This window comes from Eucalyptus grandis, chromosome 7 (assembly GCF_016545825.1).
Source record: "Eucalyptus grandis isolate ANBG69807.140 chromosome 7, ASM1654582v1, whole genome shotgun sequence".
Lineage (NCBI taxonomy): Eukaryota > Viridiplantae > Streptophyta > Magnoliopsida > Myrtales > Myrtaceae > Eucalyptus > Eucalyptus grandis.
Genome location: NC_052618.1, coordinates 8,023,493 through 8,040,195, shown reverse-complemented (window position 1 = coordinate 8,040,195; position 16,703 = coordinate 8,023,493). Strand labels below are relative to the sequence as shown.

General features: G+C 39.3%; 1 protein-coding gene across 3 annotated transcripts; it reads left to right on the top strand.

Annotated features, from left to right (window-relative positions):
- The first annotated feature begins 10,389 nt into the window (after positions 1-10,389).
- LOC104452599 (disease resistance protein RUN1) lies at positions 10,390-16,295 on the top strand. Of its 3 annotated transcripts, none has more exons than XM_039318174.1 (5): positions 10,390-11,048; positions 11,186-12,404; positions 12,517-12,819; positions 13,701-13,905; positions 16,078-16,295. In XM_039318174.1, the coding sequence occupies exons 1-4, from the start codon at positions 10,552-10,554 to the stop codon at positions 13,902-13,904; spliced, it is 2,223 nt and encodes a 740-aa protein (XP_039174108.1). In that variant the 5' UTR covers positions 10,390-10,551; the 3' UTR covers position 13,905; positions 16,078-16,295. The 3 variants fall into 3 exon arrangements, with proteins under 3 accessions (XP_039174108.1, XP_010065357.2, XP_010065358.2); XM_010067055.3 differs by having other exon boundaries at positions 10,391-11,048; positions 12,915-13,905; XM_010067056.3 differs by having other exon boundaries at positions 10,391-11,048; positions 12,915-13,909.
- Positions 16,296-16,703: the final 408 nt, after the last annotated feature.

Sequence of the window (16,703 nt, the reverse complement as noted above, 5' to 3'; positions counted from 1 at the left end):
ATCATTGCTTTCATAGACACTGGAGTAGCTTCTTCGATCTTAGACACTAAAGTTCTTTATGAAGAATATTGGACTCCTTGTATCCGATACTTCAACTCTGCTTCGGGAGATACTTTCTCTACAAATGTGAGAACCACTCCGATAACTGTCCAGTTTTTTTCCACAGTGTTCCATAACTACAAAAATCTTTGGATCTAGTCTTCCCAACAAAGATTTAATCATTGGTTGGGATATCATGACTCAAATTTCCCAACTCCGCATCATTCCTGGAAAAGGTCTTAAATATAAAGACCAATTCTCTGAATATGTCAATATTCAGAGACTTTTTTCCATTCATATGAGCTTGTTAGACCCAATCATGCAAAAGTTGTTGGAATCTTGTTCAGAATCTCACTCTGAGTTTGCTCAGAAATGCTCTCATCCTTTATGGAAAAACCCAGAATTTTATGTTTGCCTTCCTTTCAAGAAGAATGAAAACATTAATCCAACTAAGGCGAGTCATATGGGAATGAATCCAAAACATCTCATTTTAGCCCAAAGGGAATGCTCAGAACTACTGCAACAAGGTCTTATTGAGATTTCCCATTCTCAATGGGCTTGTGAAGCTTTTTATGTCAATAAGCGTGCTGAGAAAAATCGAGTCAAGATGAGATTGGTAATTAATTACCAGCCTCTTAACCTCTTTCTTCAAGATGATAAATTCCCTTTACCCTCCAGAAACTCTCTTTTTGCTGGATTATCCAAAGCCCAAATCTATTCCAAATTTGATCTTAAAGTTGGATTTTGGCAATTGGGCATTCATCTTGAAGACAGACCCAAGACAGGGTTCTGTATTTCAAACTAGCATTTTGAATGGAAAGTTCTTCATTTTGGCTTAAATGTTGCACCATCCCTCTTTCAAGGCAATGTGCCGAATCTTTCAACCAATCCTATCAAGCGCAGTGGTATACATCGATGATATTATGCTCTACAGTCCTGATGAGTAGTCACATTGCCAACTCCTTGAACAATTTGCAAACATTGTGAAAAAGCATGGCATTATGCTTTCTTAGAGAAAAATGAACATAGCCCAAACAGAAATTGAATTTCTTGGTATGCATCTTAACAAAGGTACATACTATCCAAGGCCACATATTGCTCAAGAATTGCTGAAATTTCCTGAAGAAAACTTCACAAGAAAACAAGTTCAGCAATTTCTCGGGATAATTAATTATCTCGAGACTTTGTTGAGAATATAGCAAAGCTACTAATCCCATTGAGACAATGCTAAAAAAGAATCCCCCACCTTGGGAAAATCTCGAACTAATGCAGTTGCTGAACTTAAAAAGATCATGCAATCTCTTCCTCTTCTACAAATTCCATCAACAGGGAAGAGAATTCTCCGGGCGATGCGGTGATGAAGAAATTGATGGTAAGAGGCAACTGTGTGCCTACAAAAGTGGAAAATTTTCCCAAGCTGAAATGCATTATCATTCCACTTTTAAAGAAATCTTGGCGGTAAAAAATGGGATAAAAAAATTCGAATTCCATCTAATTGGCCATCACTTCTTGGTTGAATTGGATATGGCATCTTTCCCTCAGATGACCAAATTCAAATAGAAGCAGGTTCCAAATTCTCAACTGCTTCGATGGGCTGAATGGTTTTCAAAATACTATTTTGAGACCAAGCATATCGCTGGAGAGAAGAATGTGCTTGCTGACTTCCTCTCAAGGCCAAAGGCACCGGCAGAAATCAACATGTACATCATGAGATGTGCTTTTCATATGCGACAACATGGTGAAAAGTATAAGATCGAGAAGATCAAAGATTGGCCAAGTTGGAAATATCCTTGGGAAATCATTGAATATATCCAGAATGATAGTCTCACTGAAAATCTGGATAAACTTATGTGGTAATGCCACACAGATCTGTTCAGATTTAATGGAGGTTCGATTCTTTATCCTTTTGGATTAAATGCATATTATCTGTTTATACATCCTCTCATTTGGAAGGAAGATGATTTTTCTGATCAACTTCGATGGTTATTATGGTACTTAACCAATAAGTACTTAATAGCTATTGAAATTCCAACTAGAAGATTTATTACCAACCTCACCAGGATATTTGCACTCGACAGATGTAAGATTGAAAAAGAAAATGACAAAAATCTTTTAGATTTCCTTAACTGGTTTTATCCTCCAACTCATTGGAAATGGCTATTGCAAAAAGAATTGAGAACCATGCAACCAGACCCTGAAGTCCACACTATTCTGTTCTTTAGACATCCTTAGCATTTTTTCACAAATAATGGCCACATTTATCGATGCCCCACAGAACATAGGTACCACATCCTATAAACCGTGAGTAGACAACAAAGATACTCGAGTTCATAAATCTTATCCAGGTCCTGTTGGTTGCTGTGAACACCAATATCCAGAACTCCAGAGAATCTTATGCTAGGAAAACAAGACCATTCCTCCAGATGCATGGAATTATAATGTACCAACAGCATGTGATCATTATGACCTCGCACCAGAAGCCAAAGAAGCACTCAAAGAATTCAGACAAGCAGCATCGTCACAAGATTGCCAAATGGCAGACACTAATGATATGACACAGTCCTCTCAAGACCTCTATGCTACATGGGGAGGTCCTCTTTCCCAAGATCCCTATGATCAAGGACCTTTATCTTTATCTCAAGACATAGACACATCTTTCTATGCACAACCATCCAATTGGCCTCAGTCAAGCATCCCTGCTGACACTGTAGACGACACTACAAATTGGGAACAAGAATTAGCATCTGCAACATACCCTCAAGAAGAGGCATCCTCATCATACTAGCTGAGCCGGATTCTCTCACCAGAAGATCTTGAAGCACTTGAACAAAAATATGATGCACACCTTCTCGCAACAGAGCACAGCTTAGATGACTCGAACTATAGCTACAATGCTTGTGATGGATGAGATCGCTGAAAATCGATTGTCCGTACAAGTTTACTATAGCAAGTTACTGTTCACTTTTACTGTAATAGTAGGATAGAGAAATCACTGTTCATTGTCACTGTTCATACCATGTGAATAATTCCCTACCGAGATTTTCGGAAGCCTCTGTTTGTTCTGGGACCTGTGAGCTTGGTCCTTGTATGTGTGTGACCTCTTATTGCCTATAAAAGGTAATGAGGATGTAATGTGTTGGGGGAGTCCCTTGAGTAAAGTGAGTGTTTTGTGTAAAATTCTCTCTATGGCTTTCTAAACTCCTCTTTCTTCTCTAGCCTGGTAGGATCATCTGAGAAATGCAGCTTGGATAATTAGAAATATTTCCATCTTGGTTCTATCTGAGTATTTCTAGGCTCTGAACTAAAGGGCAGAGCGGTTTTTCACTAAAAGGCTGTCCCTGAAGGGCTTGAACTAGAGTTGTTCGCCCAATGTGGGAAGGCATACCTGCAGGAAACTGACTTGGTCCTCCCTGGTTCTAAGTCTAGGTCCATTCGATGGTATCAAAGCCATGGTTTTGTTTGTAACAATATCCATTCCATGCGCTCAGTAGAAGAATCCAGTGTTGAGAAGATCTCTTCACATCATGTCAGATCAACCAGAAATGCTAGAAGCACCAGTTTCTCTCATTGCAACTCCATCTTCTTCAACCTCTTCAGATTTTCGGATTTCAAATGCTTCTAAGATAGACTATCTCTATGAAGTCTCTCTTAATGATGAAACCAAGATCTCTGAAACCCAGCTTTCTTTGATGAACCCTTACTCTGCTTTTGCTAAACCACAATCCTCATTTTCTCCCGTCCGCTCCATACGTTAGCTCATTCGCCATACCTCAAATGAAGTAAAAGAGTATGTTCAATCTTCCAAGTTCGACCAACACCCTATTCCTGCCACTAAAAATGAGTACTTTGTTACTCTTCAGATCCCTCCAGAATTTTCCAGCAGTGGATTCAGCATGGATATTCTCATGTCCATTACAGAGCTGTTCATCTTGCTCTTATTTTTCATGGTAAAAAAGGCTTGCTAGTTGTGGCAAGGATAGCTCTATTGGATACCAGATTCTTAGAATACCAGCATGCTTGTATCGGTACTGTTCAAACCATTTTAAATGATGGAACAGTCTTTGTGACTCTGTATCCAAACTTAAATATTGCTCTTTCAAACCCTCAGCTGTTCTCTTTTCTAAAAGTCCAAATTCAACTCACTGGAGCCCCTCAGACTGCTGATTCTATAGCAGCCACATTACACTATCAAATGGTTTACCGAGTGCAAAACCATCCTCTTGACCTAAATTTCCACAATGGAAACGAAGATGCTTTGTTCATCTCCATGCAAAATGACCAAGCATCTTGCATTCATATTCCCAGACAGATCCCCAAGGAAAAGCCAGTCACACTCCTTCCCGAAACTTGGATCACCAATTATGAAAAGTTGCACCAACGTAACAAGCCTTTCCAGTCTTCTGATTCTGAATTTGTTAGAAAGAAAGATGGAACTATTTTCATCAAATTTAGCAAAGAAAAGGAAGAAAGCCCCTATATCTTCCAGACTCTCTTCATGATCGGACCATATGTTCCCGAGTCAATCTCCGAACCAGACCCAAAAAAGCTTGTTAAGTACTTCAAGAGTGATGGACATTGTGACATCCAGATTTTCGGGTCTTGATTTCGATTAAATAAATTGGGCATTTCATCGACGCGACTACAGTGTTTTTCTCTGAGTTGGCCACTCACGAGATAACTAGACTAGCTGGGTAAGCTATTTAGGACTATAAGGCAGATAGACTTGAGAATTCGACCAATGATCGAGTTCTCGACCGTGACTATTTTTAGAGGCCATTGCGACACAGTATAAAATTGAATTAAGATCAGAGATAGGTCGGTTTGACCGAGATGAGTGACCGATCATGGGTGACTCCACTAAATTGGAAAACTCTCGTCGACCGGCACTAATTTGATTTTTTGTCATTTTGGTACCCGTGTCCGTATTTGAATCCTCGAAATTTTCACGACAATCGAGAGTCGCCATTGTGTCGAGTGGGTTCATTGTGGCTCGAAGAAAATCGACCACGGGTTATTTGTCCTAAAAAGTTCTGAAAACTACTTGGTAGCCTAAGTCACGCTAAAAATGTGTCGGAGTGAAATTAACCATGAAATTGAATCCGAATTCAGAAATTGAGAGTTACGTCAAGTCACAATTCATTTTAAGAACGTCGACTCATCCTCAGAAGATTTTTCTACAACCGAGATTTTTTTACGGAAAAGCAAAGTAAGGCCGTTTATGTTCAGGATTGTTAGAGGACCGCTTTTAATTGAATCTTGGAGATGCAAGTTGGATCATTTGATGGGGAAAAGTCATAAGAATGTTGAGGACACATGGGTTAATTTAATTGAACTTCAATTGGATGGAATTGATTGAGAATTGATTGAATTAAGTGTACAAAATTTCATGCCACGGCGGAAAATGAGATTGCAACCATTGGAATAAGGTTGTGGGAGATAGTCGAGTGTGACATCATCCATGAGGTCATGGTGGGCCATTTTTGGGGGATTAAATAAAGAGAAAAAGAAAAGGAATGGCCTCCCCTTCCTTCTCTCTCCTCCATCTCTCTTTTCCGTTGCCTCTCTCTTTCCTCTCTCCCGTGCGATCGCTTCCTCCATCTTCTTCATCTTCTTCTTCGAAACCCAGCAAGTCGAAGAACCAGTGAAGCTGGAGCTAAGGCTGTCGTCGCCGCCTCACGCTGCACGCCGTCGCAGCTCAGTGTGACTGCCCGCACGCCCTCCGCCTTCCTCTCCCCTTTTGCTGGTGTCGACTTCTTCTTCTTCTCCCTGGGTGCTGTCCGACGCCCCAGCAGATCTGGGATGGACGCCGGAGCAGCCAGCGACTGCTCGCGACGCCGCCGCCCTCCGCCATTCGCCACCGTGCTGCCGCCCTCGCGCGCCGCTACTAGCCGCGCACACCTTAACCGCCCTCTCGCCCAGCTGCATTCAGAGCCGCTCCCGGCTCTGTTTGGCCAAGACAGGGGCTCGTCGCTCGGCCACCGTACGCCACCATCTCGACCCGCCGGAGCTTCGCTTGGCCGCCTCAACCGACGCCGGATTCACCCCCAACCAGCAGCGCACGGAGAGTGCAAAAATGGGTATGGAAGCGGCTTCGTGGCCCATTTTGGCCAGCTTCCCGACCCCGGAAGCTAGGCCCGCCTTGGAGTGAATCGATCCCCTCAGCGTCCTCGTCGATTTGAGCCGCTCAGATAGTTAATCGGGTGAGTTTAACTCACTAATCCCTGCTTAGTAAGTTAATCACGTTTAAGGGTTGTTTAGTTTTAATTAGTTAGGTTTAGGTGGTTAGATTAGTATAGATTATTGTTTATTAGTCAATTGTGATGCGAATTAGACAAATTGAGTGTGCATTTAGCAAGTAGACATGGTCTACTATTTATTGAGGGTAGCCCGGGATTTTTCCCGACCCTAATCGGGCTTCAATTTGACAATTCGAGCCTAAGTGGAATTTTGGTATTTAAATATTATTTTTCGGAATTAAAATAAATAATTAATTATTTTCCGAAAATTCAACGGGATGCCATGATGTGACCGGAATATTATGCTGATGACCGTGGTGAAGTTCGTTTATTTAATCGGGCTTTATTTTGAGCTAAATTAAAATTTTAAATATTAATTATTTAATTTTCGAAATTATTTATTTATTTATTTATTTTCCGAAAATTCAACGAGATGGGGTGACCAGAAATTTTATGCTGATGATCGTGGTGTAGCCCGTTTACTTAATTGGGCTTTATTTTGAGCTAAATTGGATTTATTGTAATTAATTATTAATTTTCGAAATTTATTAATTATTTATTTATTTTTCGGAAATTAAGGCTGGGTTAGCCAACGACCGAAATTCCATGATGATTGTCGTGGTGCAGTCCATTTATTTAATCGAGCGTTAATTTGTGCTGAATTGAATTAGTTGTGAATTTAGGATTTATTCTTAAATTATATGATTTTGGTTATTAATGGAAAAATAACCGGGCGTCGGTTCTGGCGCCAAAAAATATGTAATGGGCTGTTGAAATTGGTGGGATATTTGTAAGTAAAATTATTATATTTTGGCTAAAGCCAACCGTGTACTCACACACGGCTATTTATCATGAATGATAAAAATGGCGAATTGACTATATGGTTGGAGTGGTATACTATATCGGCCTACGGACGATATGTCAGCTTTGGGTGAGCAGTATACCTTATTATCAGCTTTGGGTGAGCATATACATAGTATACTATATCAGCCTACGGGTGATATGTCACTTTACAAGGTGAGCAAAAGTATACCTTATTATCGGCTTTGGCGAGCATATATATATATATATATATATATATATATATATATATATATATATAGTATACTAAATTGGCACGGGGGCCCTAATCTATCGGCTTGGGCGAGCTATGCTATCTATTATCGGCTTTGGGTGAGCAGTCCTAGACTATGGTCGGACTTTATAGATAGTATTGAATGTACTTGACCAGTGCAAAGGTCGTGGTGACATGTAATTGATTAAGTCGATTGATCGCCGAGTCGATCGATTGGTGGAATGTGATTGTTTCTTTGTAGTTATAAATATTATTAATTGAACCGATGTGCAGGAAGGAACTGATGCCAAGGTAAGCTCTTTGACCTGTGTTGTGCTTAAGCAGCCCTTATGTCGTATTGGCTTCCTAATTGGGTCTTAGTAGGGTAGAACTTGCTGAGACATAGTTTCATCCCGGTTTAGGGAAAAAAACATTTCAGGACCCTGATGAAGAGCCTGAGGAGAAAGAACTCGAAGAGGAGTATCTGAAGGAGAACCCCGAGGATGATCCGGAGTAGGATCCCGATGGCTGTTGCTTTTGTAGAATCTAATTGAGTAGAAACCAACCTTTTAGCATGGTTTGTATATGTACATGTATGACTGAGTCATTATAGATGTACATAAGGGTGATGGTTTTCAGGTTCAATTTTCTAGTCCTACTTATATATCCCATTACTTTATTATCTGGGGATTTTTATAACTGATTCCGCATGTGCTATTAAAAAGGAAAGAGTCAGTGATATGTAGTCCTGGGATATCGCATTTTAAAATCGACCAAAGGTAAGGGATGTGTACGTGCCTGAGGATCGGGGCGTGATAGACATCCTGTCCATTACTACAAAGACCAGTATGGTCACTGTTTTTGGGATCATTTTTGCCAATGTTCTTATTGTACAAACTCTCCTGATGAGGTAGATCCATTTGCAAAACCTCCACCTTGAAGGAAGCACAAAAGGCCAAAAGATTCTATGTACCAAAGGTACTTGAACGGAGATCCCTCCGTTGATACTCTTGGTGCGTGTGATAAGTTCCAGTTTATGATTTCCCATGCACCAACCCCACCACCAAAGTTCAAAACTCCTCCTTTTGTATCACTAGACCCACCTTCATCACCTCCTTCGTCTCCTCCTTAGAAAAAGTCAGCAATTTCCCCATTTTATAAGCCAATTGTAAAGTGGGCAAAGAAACATTCCTACCCTCTTGAGGTTCCAGTAGAAATACCACCTACCTCTTCCATCTCCATGTTTCATGACACAGATTTCCATCCTCTTGTTCGGGAAAGTTCCAAACTCTCGTTTCCTGCACCTAAAGAGTTTATTGATCCACAAGGTAGATATAGGCATGTTCCCAAGATACCTGCCCCACTGATGTGGATGAGCATGGAAGGCAGAAAAGAACTCCTGTTGTTGAAGCTATCCTAAATTGGCAATCGGAGACTCTTCTTGCACATAATAATGCTTTCAAAGGAATTGATTCTAAGATTGGAAATGTGCAGCAAGATTTGCGAAGATACGACGAAACCACCAAGAAGATGCTTTCAGATTTCCAAAAAAGCCTTCATGCCTTAGAATCTGGACAACACTTGGGATATCATTATCTTGAAAGTCCTAAGGCTGAAATAGACAAGCTCAGAAAGCAAATCCAGATCCTTGAAGAAGGAATGCTTAATCCATTTCCAACTACTTTGCGAACAGAGCCTCTGTTTCTCCCTTCTCCATCTTCGCAACCTCAGACGTCTATCTTTGCTACTCTTACAGACATTCCTGTCATACAAGATAAGACAGATGTGGCTGAGATGCGAAATCGTCTCAGAGAATTGGATCAAATAAGAAAAGAAAAGGGAAAAGAAAAGAAGATTGAAGAATCTTCGCTTGTTATAAGAGAAAGCCAAATCAACTAATGTTGTCAAATCCACTAGAATCTTTTCTCTGGGATTTGGGTAATTAGGAACCACAGCCTGATCCTGTTACTACACAGCCTCCACAACAGGTTGATCCTATCATCCCGGCATATTAGATTCTATTCCCAACAGAATCCGCCTTTCCAAACAATTTTGATATTGAATCAGAATCGGCATCTCTTTCATCTTCATCATCTTTTTTAATTCCTTCCATTGATTCCTTCCCCATAGCACCAGTAACGTCCTTAATATTCATGGCCGATCCTCCAAACCATGACATGGAATCAAACCCTTCTGAACCAGAAGTAGTCCAGCTAAACAATTTCTCCCAAAATGTGGCCACTTAATCAAAACAGTTTTTTACTATTAATGATATACCTTATCACAAATGGCCCGAAAGACTTGAAGAATTTCATGCTTGGCTAAATACTCAAGCCATTACCAACCAGGACAAGTATGATGTTCTTTTCAACTTTGTCACAAGATTCACAAGTAGCCTCAAACTTTGGTGGGCATTTGCGTCAAAATAAGACCAGCTTCACTTTTTGCTTGTGCCAAACTTTCAGTATGCCATTACCCTTATGTACCACTTATTTGTGGGAAAACCTGTTGATTTCATAGAACTCAAAAGAAGAGAATTTTTTGAAAGAAAATACTATTCTCTTCAGAAAAAACATCTTGATAAGCATTATCGAGAAATGCTTAAGCTTTTTTATCAAGTTGGAGCTGATGCAAATTTGAAGCATATTTTCCTGACCCCTATTCCCAAAGAGCTCACACTTGAGGGAGAGATTGTTAAAATGCATGTGTGAGTGAGTTGTGTTAGAAAAATCGTACATCAAAGAATTGATATGATATATTGTTGTCCCATAACTTATTGATTTAAGTTTTTGAATAAATGTGAGTCCAACTAAATATATTGACTATCTCAAATTTGGACTCCCTTTTAACTATCTCTTCGGATATAGATATCGGACTTCTGCTGCGCTCCTAGTAATATGTTCTAATATGGATAAGTGTTTTACCACATATGAAATATTTTATCACAAATGTCATATTACTTGATCTAGTTTATGTTTTATTAAATGTAAGTAATTTCTATAAAGAATAGTGGACAACCTGATGAACCGGATAAGAAATAAAGGGTCAAAAGTGACGGCAAGACTTTGGGGTGCTCCTAGTCAAGATTCCGTAGCTTTTGGTCTGTCAGCTTGTTAGATCGGAACCAGATCTGTCAGCTTGTTCTCTTCCCCGAGGAACCTCCCAGTCGTCCCCTGTCGGAAGAGAGACCTGGTCTTTGGCTTGTTCTTAAGCTTCTCAGTCATGGATGTCTGCACTAATCTTTCGTGGTCTCCATCTACTAAATGGCCCAACGTTAACCGCTACGAAGTCTTTCTCAGTTTCAGAGGAGAAGATGTTCGGAGGAACTTTATTCAATGTCTCTACGAAACCCTCACTGCTTCAGGGATCTATGCATTCATCGATCATGATGGGATTGAGATCGGAGAAGAAATCATGCCCAAGATTTTCGAAGTTATCAAGCACTCGGAGATATGCATACCCATCTTCTCCAAAGATTTCGCTTCCAGTAAGAGTTGTCTAAACGAGGTGGAGAAAATGGTGGAGTGTGAAAGGACAATCATGCCCATTTTCTACGACGCCAGCCCTACCGTCGTCGGCGATCAGCAGGAGAGTTACCAGCAGTCCTTCTGCAACCATGCGGCTAAGGGGGTATCGCCAGCGACTTTAAACAACTGGAAGGAGGCTCTGCGGAGTGTTTCAAGAAAACGAGGATGGGAATTGGAGAAATTCCAACACGGGTAAATCGAAATCAAGATTTCAATGCTTCTTTTGACTTCTCCAACACTAGTGATCCAGTATGAAATTCAAAAAGTCCGTCATACGACCAATTGTTCCTTTTTACATCTTTCTCTTTCCTACTTTTCCCGTTTGACAGGGATCATCAACTTGTAAAGGAGGTTGTTTCCACGGTCCGTCGGCTGTTGAGGAAGGATGAGTTAGATGTGACAGATCATCTGGTGGGGATGGATCACCATGTGCAAGAGATGATGACAAAACTTGGTGTTCACTATGAAAATGGGCAAGTGGTTGAAGGGCAAACACTGATGGGAAGACGTGTGGTTGAGATATCGGGCCTTCCAGGAATTGGTAAGTCGACTCTTGTCAAGATTGTCTACAACAAAATCCATCATCTCTTTGAAGGTTGGAGCTTCCTCAATGATATCCATGGAAAGGTTGAGGAAAAGAGACTTGCATCTGTCCAAGAAGATTTAATTAGTGACCTTCAAAAGAAAAGATGTACACTCAGATCTTCTGCTGACGGTACTGCATTTATCAAGTACAAATTTAGAAATTTGAGGGTTCTCATTGTCCTTGACGATGTTAGTGATTTTGAACAAATTGATTCATTAGCTAGAGATCCAAGTTGGTTCGGTCCAGGAAGTAGGATTATTATTGTCTCTTTGAGAAGCAATCTTTTTAACGAGTATAGTCAGGTGCCGGTTGAAAACTACGAGTTTCAAGAAAGTGCCCGCCTAAGTGTGCTTGGTCCTGGAAGCAGTGTTGTCAACATTTGTGATGGCATCCTCGTAGAAAAATACGAGCTAAAGCAAATGAATGATGGGCTTGCTTTTCAACTGTTCTGTAAGTATGCTTTTAGAGGAAAACCTGTTCCACAGGAGTTCTCCTCTTTGGCACGGGACATTAGTTTGGCTACTGGAGGGCTTCCTTCTGTTATTCAGGTTGTGGGTTCATCTTTATATGGAAAGCCCATAAAGTTTTGGGAGGAGGCATTGGATAGATTGAAGCGTGAACCTTTCAATAAGGAAGTCAAACGAATTCTGAAGAGGAGATATGAGGCTTTAGAGGACAATGCCCAACAGATATTTCTGGATACAGCATGTTTTTTTATGGGAAAGGACAAGACAATACCGTATTACATGTGGGAAGCTTGTAAATATGATCCTTGTAGAGGAGTTGACGAGCTTCATAACATGTCTTTGGTAAAAACCAGAGAAAATAATGAATTGTGGATGAATAATCAGCTAAAAGTCTTTGGAAGGGAGATTGTTAAGGAGGAAAATCCACGGAAACCTTTCAAGCGTAGCAGGCTATGGAATCAGGAGGATATTGAACGAGTATTGAATAAAAGGAAGGTATATTTTGAAGACAAAGTACTTCTTTTGATTACGTAATTCTGTTTTCAGAGATGATTGCGAATGCACTTCTATTTCACTTTCTCCTTTTACCATTTTCCACAATTGGCAGGTTGATGCAGTTGAAGCCCTTAGTGCCACATTCGACAACTGTCGTTCATTTCCTGAACATGGATTTTTTCCTAATTTCTCGAATCTTAGGTATCTAAGAATGAACCACGTTATTATTAAAGGAAATAAGCAGAGTGCAAAGAAATCCAAAGAGGATCTTTTCCTTCCACGATTGAAGTGGCTTGAATGGCAATGGTGCCACAATATCTCCAGTCTACTTGCTTTAGATCTCTCAGGCTTGGTCGTTCTTGATCTTTCTTGGAGTACCTCCAGGACTTGGCGGTGCTGGAGACAAATTATGAAGGTATGATGGCATACACGTGCATTTTTTTTGCTTCATGTTTGACAATGCTTTGCAGTTTGCAGTAAACAAGGCTTTTATATTCTCTTGTTTTGCAGAAGGCCAAAAACTTAAAAGTTTTGATCCTAAAAGATTGTTGTTGGCTAGCTGAATCTCCAATTTCCCATGCACCTTTAAAATTAGAGAGACTAAACCTGGAACGTTGTTCTACATTAGCGGGTGTTGGCAGATCCATTGGCAAGCTAAGGAACTTAGTTTCTTTGAATATCAAGTTCTGCAGCTTTGTGCAAGAGTTGCCAGAAGATATAGGTTCCTTGGAAGCTTTGAAAGAGCTTTACATTGATGGAACTTCCATTAAAGCCATTGATTTCCCTGTGGGTTCTTATGGGAAGCTTGAAATTATGAGTGCTTGCAACTGTAAATCCTTGTCTCTATCCAATTCAATTGGTAATATGAAATCTCTTTCATACCTAGCATTGGACGACACTGAACTGAGTGAGCTCCCTTGTTCTATCGGATTGCTGAAGAATTTACAGACGTTATCACTGAGAAACTGTAGGGGCTTGTGGAAATTGCCAGATTCCATCGGAAGCCTGGAGGAGCTGCAAGTCATGGATCTTTCGGATGCAGTAATAGACGAACTACCTTCATCTGTCAAGTATTTGAGAAACTTGAAAGTACTAAAGATGCCTCGCACTTTTATAAGAGAATTTCCTCGAGGCATTAAGAATCTAGAGAGCTTAGAAGAGATAGATTTCTCAGGCTGCAAAAGTTTGACAGGGGAATGCAACGTTACGGGATTAGCCTCTCTGAACGTCTTACTTCTAGTACATACTGATATTTCTCAATTGATTGTGACTATTTGCGGATACTCTAATCTCCAGAAACTCAGATTGGATGATGGTGTTCTCATTTTGAAAATTGAGACTACCAAAGGGGCCCGGCATCAGTTCAACGGATGTGAGACTGCAACACAGTTTCAAGCGGACGGACATCACATCAGCATGCTGACGGTGAGTCAGACACTGAAGCAAGGTGGCAGTCAGACAGAAGCAAGAAAGTTATTGGTGGATGAGGTTTGGCTGTAAAGTAAGTAAGCGCTCCTATCCGTTTAACTCATATTTGTGACTGATCATGCATGTCAACTGATCTTCCTGCAATAAGGGCTACTAGGGGAATAACCGAATTCAAATTTTCACTTCTATTCTGAATTTTCAATTTACATTTTTCTTTCTTTGTTTTGGCCATCGCACTCACATTTTTTATTGTCTCGTGTGTACGTTAATTTACTGCAATTTTGCGCGAACGTGTTAGTTTCTGTTTGACTCGATGAAAGATTTTCCAGTTTGTTCGATCGCTCCCAAAGACAACTTCAAGATTGTCAGAATGAGTTTTAGTTCCTTTTTAACAAATGGGCCAATTTTTTTTTTTTTTAAGTAGAGTTAGGCCCAAGAGACTTGAGCCCATTTCTCAGTTAAGAGAGTTCTAAACTTTATGTACAGAATGCAAATGAGCCCTATCAACATTCCAAGTCCGAAATATTCTTTCAAAAAATTGCAATCAAGTCTTTTTCATAAACGATGCCTAAAATGGCTTCCGTGCCACTCAGAAAGTGTTTAGGTGATATCTTTAAAATGCACTTTTCAACACAATTTGAGTACTTAATTACATTGTTCAAATAAAGGTTGAGTAGTTAATTGAACCAATCAAAGGATTTAGAACTTGATTGCATTTCTCGGTAGCAATGGAAAATTTAGGGATTCAATTGCATTCTTACTATTACCTTAGTTCATCTATAGATAGATAGTCGGCAAAATGAAAATAAAAGGGGGGACTGCAAGAGAAAAACAACCTTTCGCTTCAGCAAGCCACGTACACCCGAATTAATGTTGTTTTGAACTACTCTTTTAAAAATTTCATGCATTGAATCCTCTAATTAGACAGGGCTAAAGTCTGAGAGTGAGTGTAGAGTAGGAATAGAGTAGGACTGACCAAAAAATAAAAAAAAAAATCCTCTAATCAGAGAGAATTCCTCAGTAAAACCGTATGGATTGTGTTGAATTATGAGTTACTGCATTGGTTTTAGAAGTTGTTGAGTTGTGAAATCGTGTTCTAAAGAAACTTTAGGGTGTCATGAAACCATAAAGTTATACATAAATCAATTTACGGCTATGGTTTGTCGAGATGAAATATTGAAATTTGGTGCTCATTTTTGGAACTAGATTGGTATTATTGTGTTTAGCACTGGTTTTTGCCCATCTCCGACCATCATTTGGTCAGAGGTGAGTTTTCCTTTGAAGTATGTTGAGTTAGCTTTTAAATGGCTTAGGACCCACTTGAAGTATGCGTTGATAAATTTGAAACGAATCATCTTCAATTCGGCAAACAAGCTGCCGTATTATGGCGGACAACAGTGATTGTTCTGCTTTGGGAGAATTTTTCTTTGGTCGTTCATTTTGTTATGGAATAAGCTTAGTTTAGTCAAGTCTTAATCAAGGTAGTTATCTTGATTCCGATATGTGTTTCTCACTTAATTGATATGGATTTCAGATTTTTCCTCTCAAAATAACTTTCATTGTTTGGTTTCGTATTTTCAGGTGAATGATGCTTATTTTGTTTGTGATTTATGAACTTATGTCTTGCAGATGATAGGAATTAGATATGTAATAAATTATAAAAAAGGCGTAGCACGGCATGATAATTATTAAGAAAAAAGAGTTTAGAGCATATTTGTTACGTAAAGTTGGAACGGACTTTGACTATCATTTGATTTGACTTATTAAAGCATTTCTTAGAGAACTTTGTTGGCTGATTATTGGGGATAAGGTTTGAGAAATGCTGTATAATATGCATTCCGCTTTATGAATTGAATTTTGGAAGGCTATATATTTTGGTTTGTGAACTCGATTTATTGAATTTTTATGGATTGGTTCTATGCATACCAACCTACACCAAGGAGGCAGTAAGCCTTAACATGGGACATTAAGCATAGCATTAGTTTGATATTGCATAATAGATTAATCAATTGGCTAGACTATTAATGTTTGTTTTGACATTTGACTGAATGAATATTTAAGAGATGTATAGAACTTTGTTGAGGTGATAAAATTGATTTTTTAGCTTGGTTGTGCACTGATTTGGATAAATGTGTTTCTAGTACCGTTTATAAATATGTATAGTGGATGTTTATTGAGAGGTGGTTTGCTCATATCATTTATTACAATTTTTTTTTTTTTTTTTTTTTTTTTTTTTTTTTTGCAGATTCTATAGTTATTGGAGAATAGGAGAGAGTGGTATCAACTGGAGATTTTTGGGAGTTGGATTACAGTATAAGTAAAGATATTTGTATTGTCGGTTTTAGTTTGTTAGTCACTGGAGATGCATCTATTCTTTTAGGTGGACCTTAAAACTCTAATATTATACTTAGCTTGCTATTTTATCGGATATATAAATAAATATATATTTTAGTAATAGATTAATGATAGTTATGTGTATGAAATCGCGTCATTCGGGTAAGAGGGCAGCCTTATCATTTCCCCTATACTTGGGGTGCGACACCTTTCTCAATCCTCCACCGTCTTTTCATTGCATAAGCAGTGTCATTGGATTCTATTTTCCAATTTGCCGAAGCCGGCTATTAGAAATTTGACCATAAAAAGTTTGCTCGCCGGGTAGGAATTGTCCAGGTTAAGATTTGGAGCAGTAGAAGGATGATGGGACTTAACCCACAATATTTTCATTTTCCTTTTTAGTCGTTTATATTTTCATTTTGGGGCAGCGTTGACGGTAAGTCCACTTTGTTTTTTATTTTAATTTTTTGTTTTCTTTTTGGTATTAGAGTTAATAAGTGAATTTAAGACTAGTTTTCTCGTAAAATAATCATTGAC

Excerpts from the sequence above, each read along its gene's own strand:
- LOC104452599 (XM_010067055.3), top strand. The coding sequence starts at position 10,552 with ATGGATGTCTGCACTAATCTTTCGTGGTCTCCATCTACTAAATGGCCC. Across the intron at positions 11,049-11,185 it reads TTGGAGAAATTCCAACACGG|GGATCATCAACTTGTAAAGG; the intron begins GTAAATCGAAAT and ends CCCGTTTGACAG. Across the intron at positions 12,405-12,516 it reads GAGTATTGAATAAAAGGAAG|GTTGATGCAGTTGAAGCCCT; the intron begins GTATATTTTGAA and ends CACAATTGGCAG.